The 17,056-nt window shown below is 40.7% G+C and overlaps 1 protein-coding gene across 1 annotated transcript; it reads right to left on the bottom strand.

Annotated features, from left to right (window-relative positions):
- Nucleotides 1-3,737: 3,737 nt before the first annotated feature.
- TYRP1 (tyrosinase related protein 1) lies at nucleotides 3,738-15,869 on the bottom strand (the record flags this gene model as incomplete). Its single annotated transcript, XM_080638057.1, has 7 exons — nucleotides 3,738-3,943; nucleotides 4,510-4,656; nucleotides 7,722-7,901; nucleotides 9,103-9,270; nucleotides 10,244-10,448; nucleotides 11,800-12,122; nucleotides 15,488-15,869. The coding sequence occupies 7 exons, from the start codon at nucleotides 15,867-15,869 to the stop codon at nucleotides 3,738-3,740; spliced, it is 1,611 nt and encodes a 536-aa protein (XP_080494183.1).
- Nucleotides 15,870-17,056: the final 1,187 nt, after the last annotated feature.

Genomic DNA, 17,056 nt, shown 5'->3' with positions numbered 1-17,056 from the left:
TCTGTGGGACTCACTAGAGCAGGCAGCCTCTCTGCAACATCCCTGATCTGTTCCCCAGGTAGACAACACACCTCCCTCGAGACCGGGTCAGGCTGACAGATGAGTACCTCTGTCCCTTTCAAAGTAGAGTCCCCTACCACTATGACCCATTTCTTTTTCCTGGCAGCACCAGTGGTGATCTTCTTTACTGGTGCACCAGACGGTTGTTTCTGGTGCAAGTGACCTTCCTTGTTAGCCCCCTGCAGGACAGCAAAGCGGTTCTGAGTGTGGACAACAGCTTTAGGAGGAAGCCCCTTGTTTTTAATTGTCCTCTTCCTCTTTTTTTGGTTGTTTTTTGTTGTTACTATTTCCCAGCTTCCTGGGTTGACGTCCTCCTCCACTGCTCCATGAGCTGTAGGGGACGCTTGAGGCCCCTGCACAGTTTGGGCCTGGAGGAGGCAGTTCTGCTTCCTCTCAGCTTCCCTGACATTTTGCAGCCTATTGACAGCATCCCGCAGTGAGCCACCTGCTGCAGGAGGACCTCCACCAGGGAGCACCGAGTACAGCCCTGCCCGTTGTGCACCGTTCCCGCACAAGACCAGTGCAGGAACTCTCTACACTCTGAGCTCTGCACTGCAGCCTCCCCTCTCATCGGCTCTGTCTGGGTGCCTACGCTGGCCATCACTGGGGCAGCCAGAGCAGAGCTCCCAGACCAGTCCCACTCGAACTGCCACGCAAACTGCCTCGACTCGCCCTGTTCGCCGCACTCCTGTTCGCTCGTGGTCCCAGGAGCAGGTTTTTAACCAGTCAGAGCTGGTGCTGCTCCTCGTGGCTCCGTGGCTATAGTTATCACACACTCAATTTTCTGGTGTTTATTTTTATTTTTCAACTTTTTCATATGCTGGCCATTTCAGATTGCAAACCTAAAACAGTTTTTCCCCATCAGATTAGCTCAAGAACACCATGCAGCTTCAATGAATGGCAGGAACTTTTTACCCATACCTAGACATAGTTCAGAGTACTGCAAATAGTGACCAAAGAAGGAAGGACTTGTGAGACTTTTAACAATAATGGGTCTCACACACACAGTTCTCCACTTTCCCTCCCTCTTTAATTCCTGTGCTTGCTGTTCATTTTCTATTTAAGCCTGTTATAAAAATCTATCTTGCTTCCTTTATTAATGTGTGGCAGCTGTTTATAGCAGTCATGTTTTCTCTTTCTCTGACCTACAAGACTTATGACCTGCTCAAAACATGAGTGTATGCTTTTGCTTTGTGAATTGAATAGCTGCAATACCTCATGTCCTCTTCACAAGTTCTGATTTTCTCATGCCATTTTCCTTCTCTTATCAAGCTTCAGTAAGCTTCTTTTCATCCACTGAAGTAAAAACACTTTACAAAAGAAGCTGTATTATCTTCACTTCATTAATGAGTCCCAGAGGTAAAAATATGCTAACTAAGAACATTCAACAGGTCAGTAACAGAGTTAAGAATAAAATCCAGGTCTCTTGACCTAAATCCAGAGTTCATTAGAGCACCCTACTTTAATCCACTGAAATCCCTAAAGTGGATGTCTTGTTAAGTTGGTGCTCAGTACAAGCAAGAATGGCAGAGACAGATGTTTAAATTGAAATCCAAGCTGCTGCTTGTGTACCTGAAAGACTGATTGGCTAGACTGTAAGTAAAACCAAGAGTGCAACTAAAGACCTATGTCTACTTTACCTTGGTGCCGTGAGTGCCACAGGTGAAAGTTTCCTTCATAAACATCAGTTGTGTGTGTAAATTTTTGTTGTTGTCCCTGCCTCATGCTTGGTAAAATGAGTTAAGATTATAACCTATCTTCCACTCACCTAGCCAAGAGTACTTGTCTTCCTATTTACATCATTCTCAATGTATCAATTACTTACCTCTTTTCAACTAAGTGTACTTTGAGCACAGCTGGTACTCACTGAAACCTCTGAGCTTAACCCAGTGCACAGAAGGCATGACCCTTGCTTTTGCCTGATAACTTGTGTCTAAGAGAGCTGCCTTAGATTGAAATTCTACTCAGCTCTTGTGAGACCTCACTTGCAGTATTGCGTACATTTCTGGTGTCCTCAACATCAAAAGGACATGGAACTGTTGGAACAAGTCCAGAGGAGGGCCACGAGGATGATCAGGGGACTGGAGCACCTCCCGTATGAAGACAGGCTGAGAAAGTTGGGGCTGTTGAGCCTGGAGAAGAGAAGGCTGCGTGGAGACCTCCTAGCAGCCTTCCAGTATCTGAAGGGGGCCTACAAGGATGCTGGGGATGGACTATTCATCAGTGACTGTAGTGATAGGACAAGGGGTAACGGGTTCAAACTTAAACAGGGGAAGTTTAGATTGGATCTAAGGAAGAAATTCTTTACTGGGAGGGTGGTGAGGCACTGGAATGGGTTGCCCAGGGAAGTTGTGAATGCTCCATCCCTGGCAGTGTTCAAGGCCAGGTTGGACAGATATGGTTTATTGTGTGGTGTCCCTGCCCATGGCAGAGAGGTTGGAACTAGATGATCTTAAGGTCCTTTCTAACCTTAACTATTCTATGATTCTGTGAAACCAGATTACTTGCCATGTCTGTTGAAGCTAGGGCTAGGCAGAAAGAGAGACAAGCAACATCTTGACCTTATAGTCTGACAATTAGAGGGTTCAGTACATGATATGTGATTCAGTAGTCTGAACTCAGGAATGTCTCTGTATGTCAGCTAATAACTGCTAAATTAGATTCAATAAGCCATCATAGGAAGACAGAGAGATGATATATTGGTACCCGATTATAATGAGAGAGAAGAGGTGAGTCTTGAAACCAAATTGCTCAAGCCCTACCTCAGGCTGTAAAAAGGTAAATGTCAGTTTGTTACTCTCCTACTGGCTTATGCTGAATAAATACAACAGCAGTTGCATATGACTATTTTTCCAAGTCTATTCTACAACATAATATGTAGGGCCTTCTCTCAAAGTACAAGAGGTATGGGTTTAAATTCCCATGGTAGAGAATTGAAGCAAGGTCTCTCATTGCTGAGGAGAATGCCTTGACACAGGGACAGTAGAAGAGAGGAAGAGAGCAAGAGAGTGAAAAATCAAAATAAAAAGAAGGCTGCTCCCAGCTGTCCTTTCAGATGAATGTCCCCTTCAGACAGCTGTGTTCGAACATACAGCTAAAGCATCCAAATGCTGGAGTGTCTTCTCAGTGGTGAATCTCTTTTCACAGATCTACCTAAAAGCAACAATAAGATCAAAACTACATTCTGTGAATAAAGTTTGATTCCGAACTCGCTTTGCTTTCAGAATTCCTTTGTAGCTCCCTACCTGGCATGCTGGCTATTTTGAAACACATTTCCACTCACCTAGGCAAGGTGTTTACTCGTATTTTGGACTCTGCTTCTGTCCCATTTTGGACTTGACCATTTCACAAAAGTACCTGGGTGTAATGGCTAGGTCAGATGACATTGGCTGTAACCAAGTTAACTAAATTTTACCAGATTTTGCAGAAATATACATGAAAAAGGCTTGCAGCCCTAAAAAACTAGTGGAATTCTATTAAAACCAACACAGAATTAGTATTACAAAAGTGACTTATTCATTCCTAGGTGTGATGAAAGAGGATAAGAGGATGTGAAGTCTGAAGCAAACATGTCAAGACAGCAGGCAGTTTATGCTCTTTATTTTAAAGCAAATGGATGACCACTATATATGAAATACAGCAAAATAAACAGTTTCGGTCAGATGCAGAAAAGTGCTTCAAACAACAGACTGGCTTGGTGTCGGTATACCATCGTAATCATCTGAGTAGTGCTGATACTGGTCAGTAAGAAGAGGCTGATGCAGCTCATCCTTATTTTTCTTGACACGTATGATACACACAGCAGCAGCGAAGATAATTGCAACAAGAACCAGTGCAGTCACTATTGCAATAGTTATCATCTCTGTGACACGGAGAGCCCGACCTACAGGAAGCAAAGCAAAAACGAAGTTATTAAAAGTAAATGTGAAGTATACGTATAAACATCAGACCAAGGAGACCAAAGCTCTATATCTGTCATTATTTCATGAGTTGTGAAGTAGAACTAGTTAAAATTTTGGTTGATAATATTTTTGTCCAAAATATGGGAAAATTTCAGTCTCTTGTGTTAGAGTTTAAAAACAGTCCTGGATATTTCTTCTGATATATGGTTTATGAGGGATTTGCATTCTCTGTAGTAATTTAATGGAGGCATAAGTTATAGGAATAAGGACCTTCCACAAGGTTTAGATCCGAATGAGAACTTCTCCAAAAACTGAAGTGGATAGTGGGCGCTTCATTTAGGAACAATCTGTAATCAGTAGCTATATATCTGTACTAAATCCCAAACATACTGATTTGTAAAGAAAGGAAAGTAAAGAGAAATAAACCTTTACAAAGGCGTCAAGTATTATTTGTGAAATTTGAAACAACTTTGTTAATATGATGCATAAACTTCAAGGGAGAAAGAAGTGTTGAGAAAAAAAGAAGCATCTAGGTTGGACAGTTTACCTGGCCACTCAACTTCATAGCTGTATCCCAGGTTTTCCGGTGCAGTGACGAACATTTCATTATTGGTAACTGGAGGCCAGAAAGGCACCATGTTGTACTGTCGGTTATGTCCAATAGGGGCATTCTCCAGTGGATAAGTTGAGATATCTAAAATGAAAGTCAAATCGCATTTTGGTAAATAAAATCAAAATAATTTGCTCTACTTCATTATTTTTCGAAAAGTGAGCCAGGGTTTTGAGTACCTCAATTTTATTTTTATTTTTTTTCTTTTGTTCCTAACTGAAGTTAATCCAGAAGGATTGGTTTTCCAGTGTGACAGATCCAGAGTGAATGGCTCTGCTTTGTCCAAAAGCAAGATCACTAATGATAACCCTGGTTTTCAACAGAAACCACCAGTAAATTGTAAAACTTTGTGCCTTTATTGGTCTTTTCTTCAGCATGGAAAAGGAGAAATATGCATATATTGGAAAACTTTTTTGCTACAATCTGAAGAGATTTTTTGCCAATCTGAAGAGCTCTTTCATGCAGTTCAGGAGGGCAGCTGATATGAACTCCGCTGGAATTTTTTTGCAATGTTATGATAAAATTGCTCTCTGACATGGGAAAAATACATGAGGCAGGTCGTGGAAGCTGTACAAAGAAGTCTCAGTTGTGCAACAGAAGCTGTCTTCTGTAGAAGGAAGAGGTCTGGATTGTCCTAAAAGGAATACAGCTGCTTTGTGCAAGCTAATTCATAGACATTAGGTTTACACAGAATTCTCTCCCCAGTTCACTGATGCCAATCTCCCCTTTTTTTTTTTTTTTTTTAACTTTGGAGTTCCTTCCTTCTGTGACCATGAGATTGTGCAGTTCATTATCATGCAAGCAGAAAGTGGGGCAATAAATAAAATCACAACCCTGGCTTTCAGAAGAGCTAAATTTGGTCTCTTTGAGGACCTTCTTGGAAGAATCCCATGGGAACGGTCCCTGCAGGGAAGAAAGGTCCAGGAGAGCTAGTTCAAAGGCCACTTCCTCTAGCCAGAGGCTCCAGAACAGTGCATACCCATGTGAAAGAAATTAAAAAAAGGGGAGACCCGATGGATGAACAAGGAACTCCTGTCAAAACTCACATACAAGCAGGAGATATACAGGAGGTGAAAACAGGGGCAGGCACTTGGGATTAATATAGGGATGTTATCAGAATGTGCAGATCATCTTTGAAAGGGCATGGCAATTAGGAGAGGTGCCTGAGGACTGGAAGAAAGCAAATGTCAGCCCAGTCTTCAACAAGGGCAAGAAGTAGGACTCTGGGAACTACATGCCAGCCAGCCTCTCCTCAATTCCTGGAAAGGTGATGGAACAGCTCATCCTGAAGGCCATCTCTAAGCATGTGGAAGATAAGGAGGTGATCAAGAGTAGTCAGCATGGATTAACTAAAGGGAAATCATGCTTAACCAACCTGCTTGCCTTCTAATATGGGACAACTGGCTGGATTGATGAGGGGAAGAGCTGTAAATATTGTCTGCCTGGACTTCAAGCAAGGCTTTTTACACTGTCTTCCATGACATCCTCATAGGTAAGCTGGATGAGGTGATTGCAAAGAGGCTGATGGTGGGGTGGATTGCAAACTGGCTGAATGGCTGGTCTCAGGGAGTTGTGGTCATTGGTACAGAGTCTAGTTTGAGATCTGTAACTACTGGTGTCACCCAAGGGTCAATAATGGGTCCAGTATTCTTTAACTTACTCATCAGTGACTTGGATAGAGTGCCTCCTCAGCAAGTTTATTGATGATATGAAACCAAGAGTAGTTGCTGGTAGCCTAGAGTGCTGTGCTGTCTTTCAGAAGGGTCTGGGCAGGCTGGAGAGATGAGCAGAGAGGAACCTTTTGAAACTGGAGAAAAGTGCAGGGTCCTGCACAGGGAGAGGAGAAACCCCATGCAACAGTGCAGGCTGGAGCTGACCCACTGGAAAGTAGCTCTGTGGAGAGTGACCTGGTGGGCAACAAGTTGATGAGCCAGCCATGTGTTATTTTAGCCAAGAAGGCCAGTGGTATCCTGGGCTGCATCGGGATGAGCATTGCCAGCAGCTCAAGGGAGACAATCCTCCCTCTCTACTCAGCTCTGGTGAGACCTCACCTGAAGTACTGTGTCCAGCTCTGGGCTCCCCAGCACAAGAGAGACATGGAGTTCCTGGAGCAAGTCCAGAGAAAGGCTACTAGAATGATTAAGGGTCTGGAGTATCTCTCAAATGAGGAGAGGCTGATGGAGGTGGGCCTGTTCAGCCTAGAGAAGAGAAGCTCAGAGGAAATCAGATAAATATATGTGAATATCTGAAGAGAGGGTGTCAAGAGGATGAGGCCAGAGTTGTCTTGGTGGTGCCAGGCAATAGGGCAAGCGGCAATGGGCATAAACTAAACCACCAGAAGTTCCACCTGAACATGAGGAAGAGCTTCTTTACTGTGGGGGTGTCCGAGCACTGGAATAGGTTTCCCAAAGAGATTATGAAGTCTCCTACACTGGAGATATTCAAGAGCCATCTGGACACAATCCTGAGCAATGTCCTCCAGGTGACCCTGCCAGAGCAGGGAGGTTGGATTAGATAACCTCCAGTGGTCCCTTCCAGCCTCAACCATTCTGTGATGCTGTGTGATTTTGTGGTTCTGTCTTTCCTTCCTCCTTCCCTCTCCTCCACTTCATCTCTTATTCTTTTTCACTCTTCTTTTTGGAGTTAAAGAAGTAAGAGCAGAAACAGTAAACATCATTTGAAAGGATATGGAAATGGTTATGGAATGCTGGCAGTAAATAACAAAAGTTGTCAAAATTAATTCTTGGGGTGTGCATGATATCTGATCTTGCTTGGCAAAAACATAGGTATTTACTCCATTTTCCATTATTTACAATAACGGAATGTCCATGAAGTAATTGCACCTTCCATGGTTATGCTGTCTTTGCTCTATGGAGATGATATATCTGCACATTCCGATTTCTTGAATTGTACTTGGTATTTCTGGCCAAGTGTCTTCAGAGACAGTGATTTGAAAATGTGTGTCAGTGGGGTGAGGAAGGGAACTTGCTTGTTGTTACTGTCTTTGTTAACTATACTAACTAGTTAAAATTCCAGTCCTCTCTCCTAATCTTAGGGGCATCTTTCTGTCCCACAAGAAGCAGCTGAGCTCATGTGTCTACCGAGACCGACAACCACCCATACCATCTCTGTCCATGACAGCATCTTACCTGCAGAATATCTTCTCAGCCACTCATCAAACACAGCATCTGTAAACGTGTGCAGGAGGACAAAAATAGGATCATTTGGTGATAAATGTGTCTGTCCTCCTGTCCCATTCAAAAATAGGTGAGCCAAGTTGTGAAGACTTCGAACTGCTGGGTCATATTTCCCTGAAGGATCGCTGTAACCTGAATATGCAAACAAAGAACACAAAAAATCCCAGTGAAGACTTGCAGACCATCTGGACCCTTTTCCCTCTGAAATGCTATGTTGTTTTGTTGCTTTGCTTAACATAAATGGCTAACAAGTTCTCTATGTACTGGAATTTGAGAAATGTCCCTAGCATGCATAATTTTTAGACTTCAATAGCCTTTCCAAGAGAATGCTGAGAATGTGGAGTGCGAGGCTGCTGGGTTCTAATTGAAAAATGGCCAAAACCCCATATAAAACATAGCATGAAAATAAAGGTATATATTTGGGACCTACATATCTTTCAACATAATTGAAATAGTTGCATGTGTTTTCTAAATGTTTTCGAATGAGGCAGCTGTTATATTTCCATACATCGTTTCCATGCTTACTGTGAACACATCTCAGATAGCTTCATAAACTTTCTTTTTTCAGTGAAGATACCCTATGTAACTCTGTTAGTACCCAGCAAGTCTCAACCCTCATGTCTGATGTCAGAATCTGAAGTGCTGTTAAAACGTTTCCTGTTTTCAAGCTTTGGCCAAACTTGAAAACAGGAGAAATCCCTGAAGTGTGGATGTGGCTTTGAGCAACCTGGTCAAGTGGAAGGTGTCCCTGCCCATGGCAGGGGTGCTGGAATCAGATGATCTTTAATGTCCGTTCCAACACAAACCATTCTGTGATTCTTTGATTATGATACTTAAATGGTTGGTTCAGACTCTTGTTTTTTGTTCTCCAAGAAAAAGAAAGTGGAGCAGATCCTCCCCATTTTAGGAGTTATGCCTCTTCAAAAGAGCTGGAGATACAAGGGTAACTGCTCTGAGCACTTCTTTGCCTCATTTAAGGATGCATCTGCATCAATCTGCAGACAAAGGCTGTCTGTTTTCAGCAATGACAACTTATTATTGGGTTGTAAGGACCTGATCTCAGCTACATAGTACACCAATGACAGACTATTCAGGCTTTTATGCATTTAAAGAACTGACGTAAGTTATGAACTAAGTTACCCAGAGGTTATTTCCACTTAATACTAAGCTAATACTCAATTTTAAGAACAATGTGTTCTTACTATCCAGTAGACTGTTTCCAAACCCATACTTCCAACAAGAAAAATGGCAAGCCTACTTCCTTGGTTTCTTTATCATTGTTCTAGTTCCTTTTATTTGCTATGTTCTAGGTCCTTTTATTTGCTATGTTTACCTTCTACTGTGTTACGGAAACTGTCTGTTGAATTAGAATAGAAAGGAGGAGTGTCAAATACACCAACTTCCAAACACTGAGCAACATCCTCAGGCTCTGGGAGACGCTGTACCATAGGCCGTGCAACATTTCCAGCAGGATTTCTTCGAATGGGACCACCCTCAGTGCCTGGGATGGAGAGAAGAGAGAGGAAACTACTGGTGCTAAACTGTAGGCTGCAGAATGCATCCTTCTAATGACGGAACCAGGAAGAAGAAATAGAAAATCCGCCCCCCCAAAATGGTGTTTATTATGTATGAATAGGTCAGTTCCTCATGTCAGGCAAAGAATCTGAATCTTCATGGGGTCCTACGTGCTGGGTCCTTTGCACTAAGAATTAAAAAAACCCAAAACATTGGTAAGCCTCTCACTGAAATCTGTGGTTCTGTAAGTGCTCTGGGAAATTTTTCTATAGTTTTTCAATGTGATTTCTTGATGAGACTCAGAAAAAAAGTTTTAAGGATGTCTTGAGAGAGTAGCTGAAGAAAGGACTACAGCTAATTCTTTAGGTAACTAACCAAATATTGTGGTGTTTTCCATATTTCCCCCCCCTATTTCCATGAAGATGCTGAGTTGTGGCTTGCAGGTGATGAATATACAATAGTCTTGCTGCAATTTTTTAGTTGCAGCTGAAGTAAACATTTTAGGATTCAGTATTCTTCACATTGAAAATATGCTCCACATAGTTAACATGGGGATTCATTAGTTCTCTTTTTAGGAGTAGAATTCCATGAAAGTGATAAATAGAGTTGTCAGAGTTGTCAGAAGAAAACTCAGGCTTCAGTTAAGAAATGACACTGCCAGATTTAATTATTTATGGCAGAGGAGATGAATAGATGCTGTATAAAAAGGGAAGTCAAAGCATTTAGGTCTTCCTCTGCTACAAGCTCCTGACTGAATTTTGAACTGCTTGGAGCCTCAGTGAAAGACAGATGATAAGTATGTACTATCTCAGAAGACTGATGAAACTTGGATCTAGAATATTCAAAACCACTTTAATACTTTTTTTTTTCCTGAAAAAAGCCATTGCAATGTAAATTATTATAGTTATTTATGATCAAAAGGATTTTCTTTCCAAATATCTGCCAGTAGTCATACTTACTGTTACATATAGTTCCCAAAGTTTCATAGTCTTCTACATTTTCACATATCACTCGCCACTGAGAGAAGATTGAGTTCTGGCTGATAAGAGAAACATCAAAATTGCTTCTAGCTCCCATCAAGTCGTCTGAGCAGATATCACAGATGTTTTGTCCTGTTGCAAAGTTCCAGTAGGGCAGTCCGAAAGTGGGGTCCTGAAGCATGTTCTAAACCACACAAATATGACATTTAATATATGTGTGACCCAGACAGCTATAATATTCATTGCTAGACAGATGTTAAAAATACATCTTAGTGAGAGTCAGAGTCCTGCCTCTGTGGAGGAGAGGAAATCTATGGAAAATCTATGAATTCTATTTAAAAGCTTTAGGTAGGTTTTCACATTGATGCCTTTTTTCCAAAGAACAGGTAGTTAAACTACTGCATTGAGTTATGGGTCTCCATCATTAATAAGACAGTAATTCTTCCATGAAACCATATTGTGAGTAGTAAGAAACATCAATTAATACTGATACCCCATTTCCCAACATATCGAAAGGCCCATCAACAGCAGCAGTGTTTGTAGCACACAGAATATCTAAGACAACTGTGGAAAAAATGAGGAAATGGAAAAATAAGGAAAAGGGCTACTAGCCCTTCAAATTGTCATTGTTTGTTTCTAGTATGGGTTGGAGTTAAACAGTTCTGGAGTCCTGGCTGTGTTCTGTGTCCTGGCTTCCAGTATTTGTATACCAAGATGTGTTGGTCAGCAAGAGTAGCTTAACTAATGATCAAGTTTACCAATGCAAATAGGAATATATGTTATATTGCAGAGATCTAGAACTCCTCAGGACTTCCACATAATTAAATGCCACTAATGTCAAATATGAGTTTTTGAAGGGAGTTTGTGGCTCAGCCTGAGGCAGAGCCATTGAAGCTAGTGGAAACACTTGAAGCGACTTCAAAGACTGTTTAAATCTGACCTTGAAAACTTAATGCTCTCTTCTTAAGAAGCGTGATGGTTCATAAAATACTGTTTTCCTTTTATAGATAGGTCCCCACAAGAAAAAGGAGACAGGGAATCACTGGTTTGTGGAACAGAGTATAACAAAACACTGATTTTTCTAACCAGTTACACTAATTATACAAATAAAATGTGATTCTGAATCCCCAAGACATCTCTGTAGTACTTTTCTTTAGAAATACTGCTGCTTTTATTAGCCTAACTTAGTCAAAAGCAGGGCCTTGATATTAAAAATAACACTGACAATAACAATTCTTGGTCCAATAAAATGCCTTCTATGGATATTTCTAGAAATTGTATCTATTTTTACAGGAGATTTTAATGTAACTTTTACATTTTTCATTACTCTGAAATATTTTAGCATCTCTGTAACAATGACAGTCTAAAACTTAAATGCATAGTTTAGTATACCAAAAGAGTTAGAGAAATTGAAGCAGAATTATTTCAATGCATAGAAAGAACTGCTATGATTTTTGCCTATTGGAATGTGAGAACTTCTTTAACTGTACAAAACATAGCATGAACACATGGTTTAACATTAACACAAAATTTACCTGCATGTCTCTTTCAAGCTGCAGTAAATGGTATCTATGCCATGTGACAAAAGCTGGTCCCTCATGAGAGAAATCCACTCCTCCAAAACTCTGCTGCCCTACACCAAGGAAAGTCTTCCTGACAGAATAATAGTGAGACCACACAAAGTAGTTATAAATGGAGATGTTCTCGAACTGTGGTGTGTTGCCGTCTGGTCCAAATATTTCCTCACGTCTTCGTGTGGCGATAACAATATCAGGATGGATTGTCACCTTGGCTTGGTGTAAAGCATTCACAAAACGCCTCCTTTCTTCTGCACTCAGATCCAAAAGATTCCTCCTGACTGTAAGGATATAGAAGAAGCAGGTTACTAAAGTAATAAACATTTAAGTCTAATCTCACAGGACTAATTACTTTTGCTTCTAATAATTCCAGGTAAGTCCCTTTTTTCTTCAAGCTTTCATCCATTTTTATTAAAACAATTCAGAGAATATTGAGCATAAATAGAAAATGTTATTTATTATCAGAAAGGATGAGCGAAATAAAAGTGAGCCCCCAAAACTTGTGGGGTTAGTGCTTTTAGAAGCTTTTTACAGATTATCTTTCCATCCTGTGAGAGAAATAACAAAGACAGTTTTTGTCATTGGAACTTCATCTAATATCATGAAGGTTTCCTGTGGTAATACTTTGCAAGAAAAGAATACTATATGGCAATTCATAATAATCAGAAGCTCTGCTACATGACAGTTTAGCGCAGTATGTTGTTTATGCTTAAAACTTTGCAGGAAAAATGGCAGATTCATCAGTGAATTATAAGTTGTGAATTTCACACAGTACAACATCTGTCTTTAGTGTCATTACCTGACATTATAAACAATAGCCATATATTTGTCCTTATTAGCAGTATATCTCAAAGCCATTTAAAAATATCATTGTCCAGACATAGTGAAACAAGGAAGAAAATTGACTTGTTGAAATACCAGTATATCATCAAGAGGAACAGAATTCACATCACTTTGCTTCCAATCCACCACTCTTTCACCTGGACTGAGGAGATTTTGGACGAAGTTTAGACTAAGACACAGGTAGAACTCACAGCTGTTCCTCAACATACACTCATGTTCATTACAAAAAATACTGTAATATCTGTAGTTGTCCTAATGAGAGATTGACTGTATTGATACAAGAAGGAACAAGTTTTCAGCATGAATCAGTATGAAGAAAAAAACTGAATTACTTTTCACTATATGAAGTTAATTCAGTGGGGGATATTTTGACTTCATTGGAGTTTATAGAAGTACTTTTATGAAACATAAATCTCATCCAGGGACTCTGTATCCTTATACATGTTTTTCTGTTTTGTAGAACTACTGAACTGACAGGCTAGCCCTGGTCACTGAAGGGGTTTTGTTGCTGATTTTAAGCAGAGCACTAAAAATATTCATCTAATTTTGGTTTACGTAGGCACCTTAACCTTTTCATTTTTCAAAATATGAGCCTGAACCACAATAAAAGAAATCGACTATTATTTAAGTTAGTCATGAATTTAGAAGATACAATGGCACCAAATTACACTTTACAGCTATTTTATGTGGATATGCCAACAGCAATCCAATGGTTTTTTTTGAAGTCTGAGTAGCTGGGTCAAGTTCCATGGATGGGCAAACATAGTAATTTCTATGTGGAAACTCAAAGCATAATAAGAAGCTAATTTCCCCTGTTTAGGACTTTCATGGTTTAAGCCCAGCCACTAACTCAGAATCATGCAGCCATTAGTTCAGTTCCACCCTGCCTTCTTTCCCCCTGCACCTGGAGAGATGGGGAGAAGAATTGAAAGAATTTAAGTCCCAAGGGTTGAGATAAGAACAGTCCAGTAAATAAGGTATAACACAAAACTACTCCTGCTGCCACCAATAGTAATAATGATAAGGGGAATAACAAGGGAAAAGAATATAAAACTAAAAGGGGAAAAAGGAAAAGAAAACAATAAATACCAGTGATGCACAATACAATTGTTCAGCACCCGCTGACCAATACCCAGCCCGACCTGAGCAGTGGGTCCTTCTGGGTGACTCTGCCCATTTTGTATACTGGGCATGATGTGTTGTGGTATGGAATATCCCTTTGGCTAGTTTGGGTCGTGTGATCTGTCTCTGTTTCCTTCTGGCTTCTTGTGCCCTTCCTCACTGTCAGAGCATAAGAGACTGAAAAGTCATCAATCAAAGTAAGCATTACTTAGCAACAACTAAAACCACCAGTGTGTTATCAGCACTGTTCTCAAACTAAAGTTGAAAACACAGCACTTGCACCAGCTACTAAGAAGTAGAAAAAGCTGAACCCAGGACATCCATGTTGTCATGCATGATAAATCTGATTTTCTTTGCATTTGACTGAGTAGTAAAGGATTTAATAAGCAAGAAAAGTAAAAACTGCTCTTGTATGCCCTAGAAAATCAGCTAACGCTGCTTTTTGCCTACCTCCAGATTTACTTTGCTAAATTTGTGTATATATTAACATTTATTTCTTGGTTATTTTTCTGAGTTAACAGCATTGTTAATGAGAGTGGGCCAGCACATCAGAGGGTGCAACCTGGCTTAGCAAATCCAGTTCATGAATCATATTTCCTAGTTTGCTTCTTGGAGCTCAAAGGATGAATAAAATCCTAAGGTCTTTGCCACAGCCCTCAATAAGTTGTTTTTAAGGAATCTTATAGTTAAGATTTTGAATAGATAAGCAGTCCTTTATTAATCCTTGCTCGAACAAGCACTCACATACATGGAGGTTTTCCTATCTTCTGAAAATACTGGTGGTGCTTATTTCTGTTTCTGCAAGAGACACTGTACATTTGTGTGAGGTGTCCGTTGTTTCTCATGTCAACAGGACCTATCACTCATCTGGGGGATTATGGAATTTACAAGATTTCAATAACACCTTCAAACTTTCACTAATAAAGACTGAAATCTTGTCCATTCAGATGATTTTGACTTGAGAACAACAAGCTGTCCCCAAGCCTGCTTGTCTTTTCCAATCTGCCAAAAATATTCAGTATTTTCTAGTCCCACAAGAATTTCATAACCATTCAAAAAAATTTCGACATCTGTTTACTGATATTCTAGACTAAACCAAAACTGGCAAACTCTCAGAAATGGCCACCAGCCCCTGTGCTTATTCATCTGAACAGCTGTTAGTCAGGAGCTAAGGTTTTAGTGACATGGACAGCAGCATTTAAGTAAAAATTTACAAGGCCAAGCCCATCATTTAGAAATGTATAAAGGGATTTTGAATCAAAAGAATTAAAGTAGTCACAAGGTATTAAACATGATATCTAGATATGTATTATTCCCAGACATGCTCACAAACACACTTACACACATGTGCATACACACAATAGACATTGTTTTGCTCTTGAATAATTCCAAAGAATACAATTTTTTCAGCTTAAGTGTTCTATTCTTTAATGGACTTGATCCTAGTCGTGCACTACAGTACAGGTTTTGTGTATTCCTTTTATCAGGCAGTAAATATAGGTTTCAACAATTCATCTAGCAGCTGCCTAAATGACCCTTATGGCAATGTACATTTGCTGAATAAATATAAGGGGCATTTTTTTTTATTATTATTTTTTTAAAGAAAAGAAATACATTACGTGCAATTAGAAGCAAGCGCTGCCAGTAGGCAATTTTCATATCATATTTCTGATGGTCTTACCTATATTGATTCGCTGGGTACAGGTGGGCCCGGTCCAGCCAGGGCGACACGACCCACAGTTGTAACCAGAGAAGTTGCCGTTGCACTGGCAGGTTTGGTTGAAGAAGCGTATTGGCCATTGCTCACGGTCATCTCGCCCATCATGGATGTACTGTGGACCATGGGGTCGTGAGTCGACAGTCACCTGGACGCACCGGCCCCGGCCCGTAGACACACCACACCGGTCAGTACCTGGCCCAAACACAGGGAAATAGTCTGGGCAACACATGCCGCTCCGCAGGGACTCAACTGTAGCACACTGGCGAGGGAACTGAGCTCCAGCTTGGCCGAGCAGGCTAAGCAGTGGTGGCAGAGAGAGGAGCAGCAGCCCAAGGAGCTGCATGGCAGCAGATCCAGCAGAGCCGGCTCTGCCTGAGAGCTGTCTGGCTGCGCACGCTGATGTCCCCAGTCCTGTGATGGGATACCCAGCTCGCACTAAAGAGAGAGAGAAGGGGTGGGGAGGGAGGATGGGGGGGGGGGGGGGGGAGTTGAGAAGAGAGAGGATGAGTGGAGAGAGAGAAGAATAAAAACAAGTAATACAAACCTCCAGGCTGCCCCTTCCACCCCCAGAAATGCCTCAGAACCCTGCAGTTCAACACTCTAACTGGAAAAGCGAACAAATCTGGCTGCAGACACTAATGTTCTTCTCTCATGATCTGCACAAAAGAGAGTAACCATCTAGAGCTCATTGACTTCTAAGTGCTTCCCAAATGTTCACTCACTTTGTATATATACCAGCCAGATTTAATTCATTACCACAAAAAGGTAAAACTTGTCTAAGGCACCAGCTTTTTGAACCTTTTCTTTCAATGCCTTCCCCCACCCCCATGCCTTCCTTTTCTGTGTTTAACTATTGTATCTTGCTCTCTACTCAGCAGTTTCCCTCTGTGTTCCCATGTTTTCTCTAATAGCAGTTCCACCCAGAAAGTGAAGCTGCAATACTTCATGTATTGTACCTGTTCTCTCTTTCTGGTGCCTCTCCTCTGCTGAGATTCTGTTCTATCTACAGCTGTGTCTAACCCTAATAAACACTGCTAATTTCTCTCCTGGTTCAGTGTGCTTACTAATCCTTCTTCTACCAACACTGTATGGCTTGGCCTCACCCTCCTTCTTCTATTAATCCCCTTTCTACTTCAGTGCATTTCTCTGGACTTTAAGTACTTGAATAGCACATGATTTCTTTCATGCTTATCTCCTTGTGATTTTACAAGTTTTGCAAAGGTCAGAGACAAATACTTGAATTCAAAACAGAACAACTGTGTTGTGGTGGGGGTTTTTTTGTGGTTTTTTTTTTTTTTTATATAATTACGTGTGAAGAAAGACTTGCTTGAAAACAGACAAAGAACACTGGGGAAGTTCACATTTAACAGACATTTAAAAAACCTCCTAAAAATCTTCAAATATCTTTTTCAAGATCAGACCAAATTAAGTGACAAAGGTAAGTTATTTAGAAAATTAAACACTCAAACTTAAAGATTTCAGATTAACTCTTTATTTTGATGATAAAATGAAAAGACAGTGATTATATTG

Source organism: Psittacula echo, assembly GCF_963264785.1.
Source record: "Psittacula echo genome assembly, chromosome: Z".
Classification (NCBI taxonomy): Eukaryota; Metazoa; Chordata; class Aves; order Psittaciformes; family Psittacidae; genus Psittacula; species Psittacula echo.
This window is presented reverse-complemented; position numbering and strand designations above follow the sequence as displayed.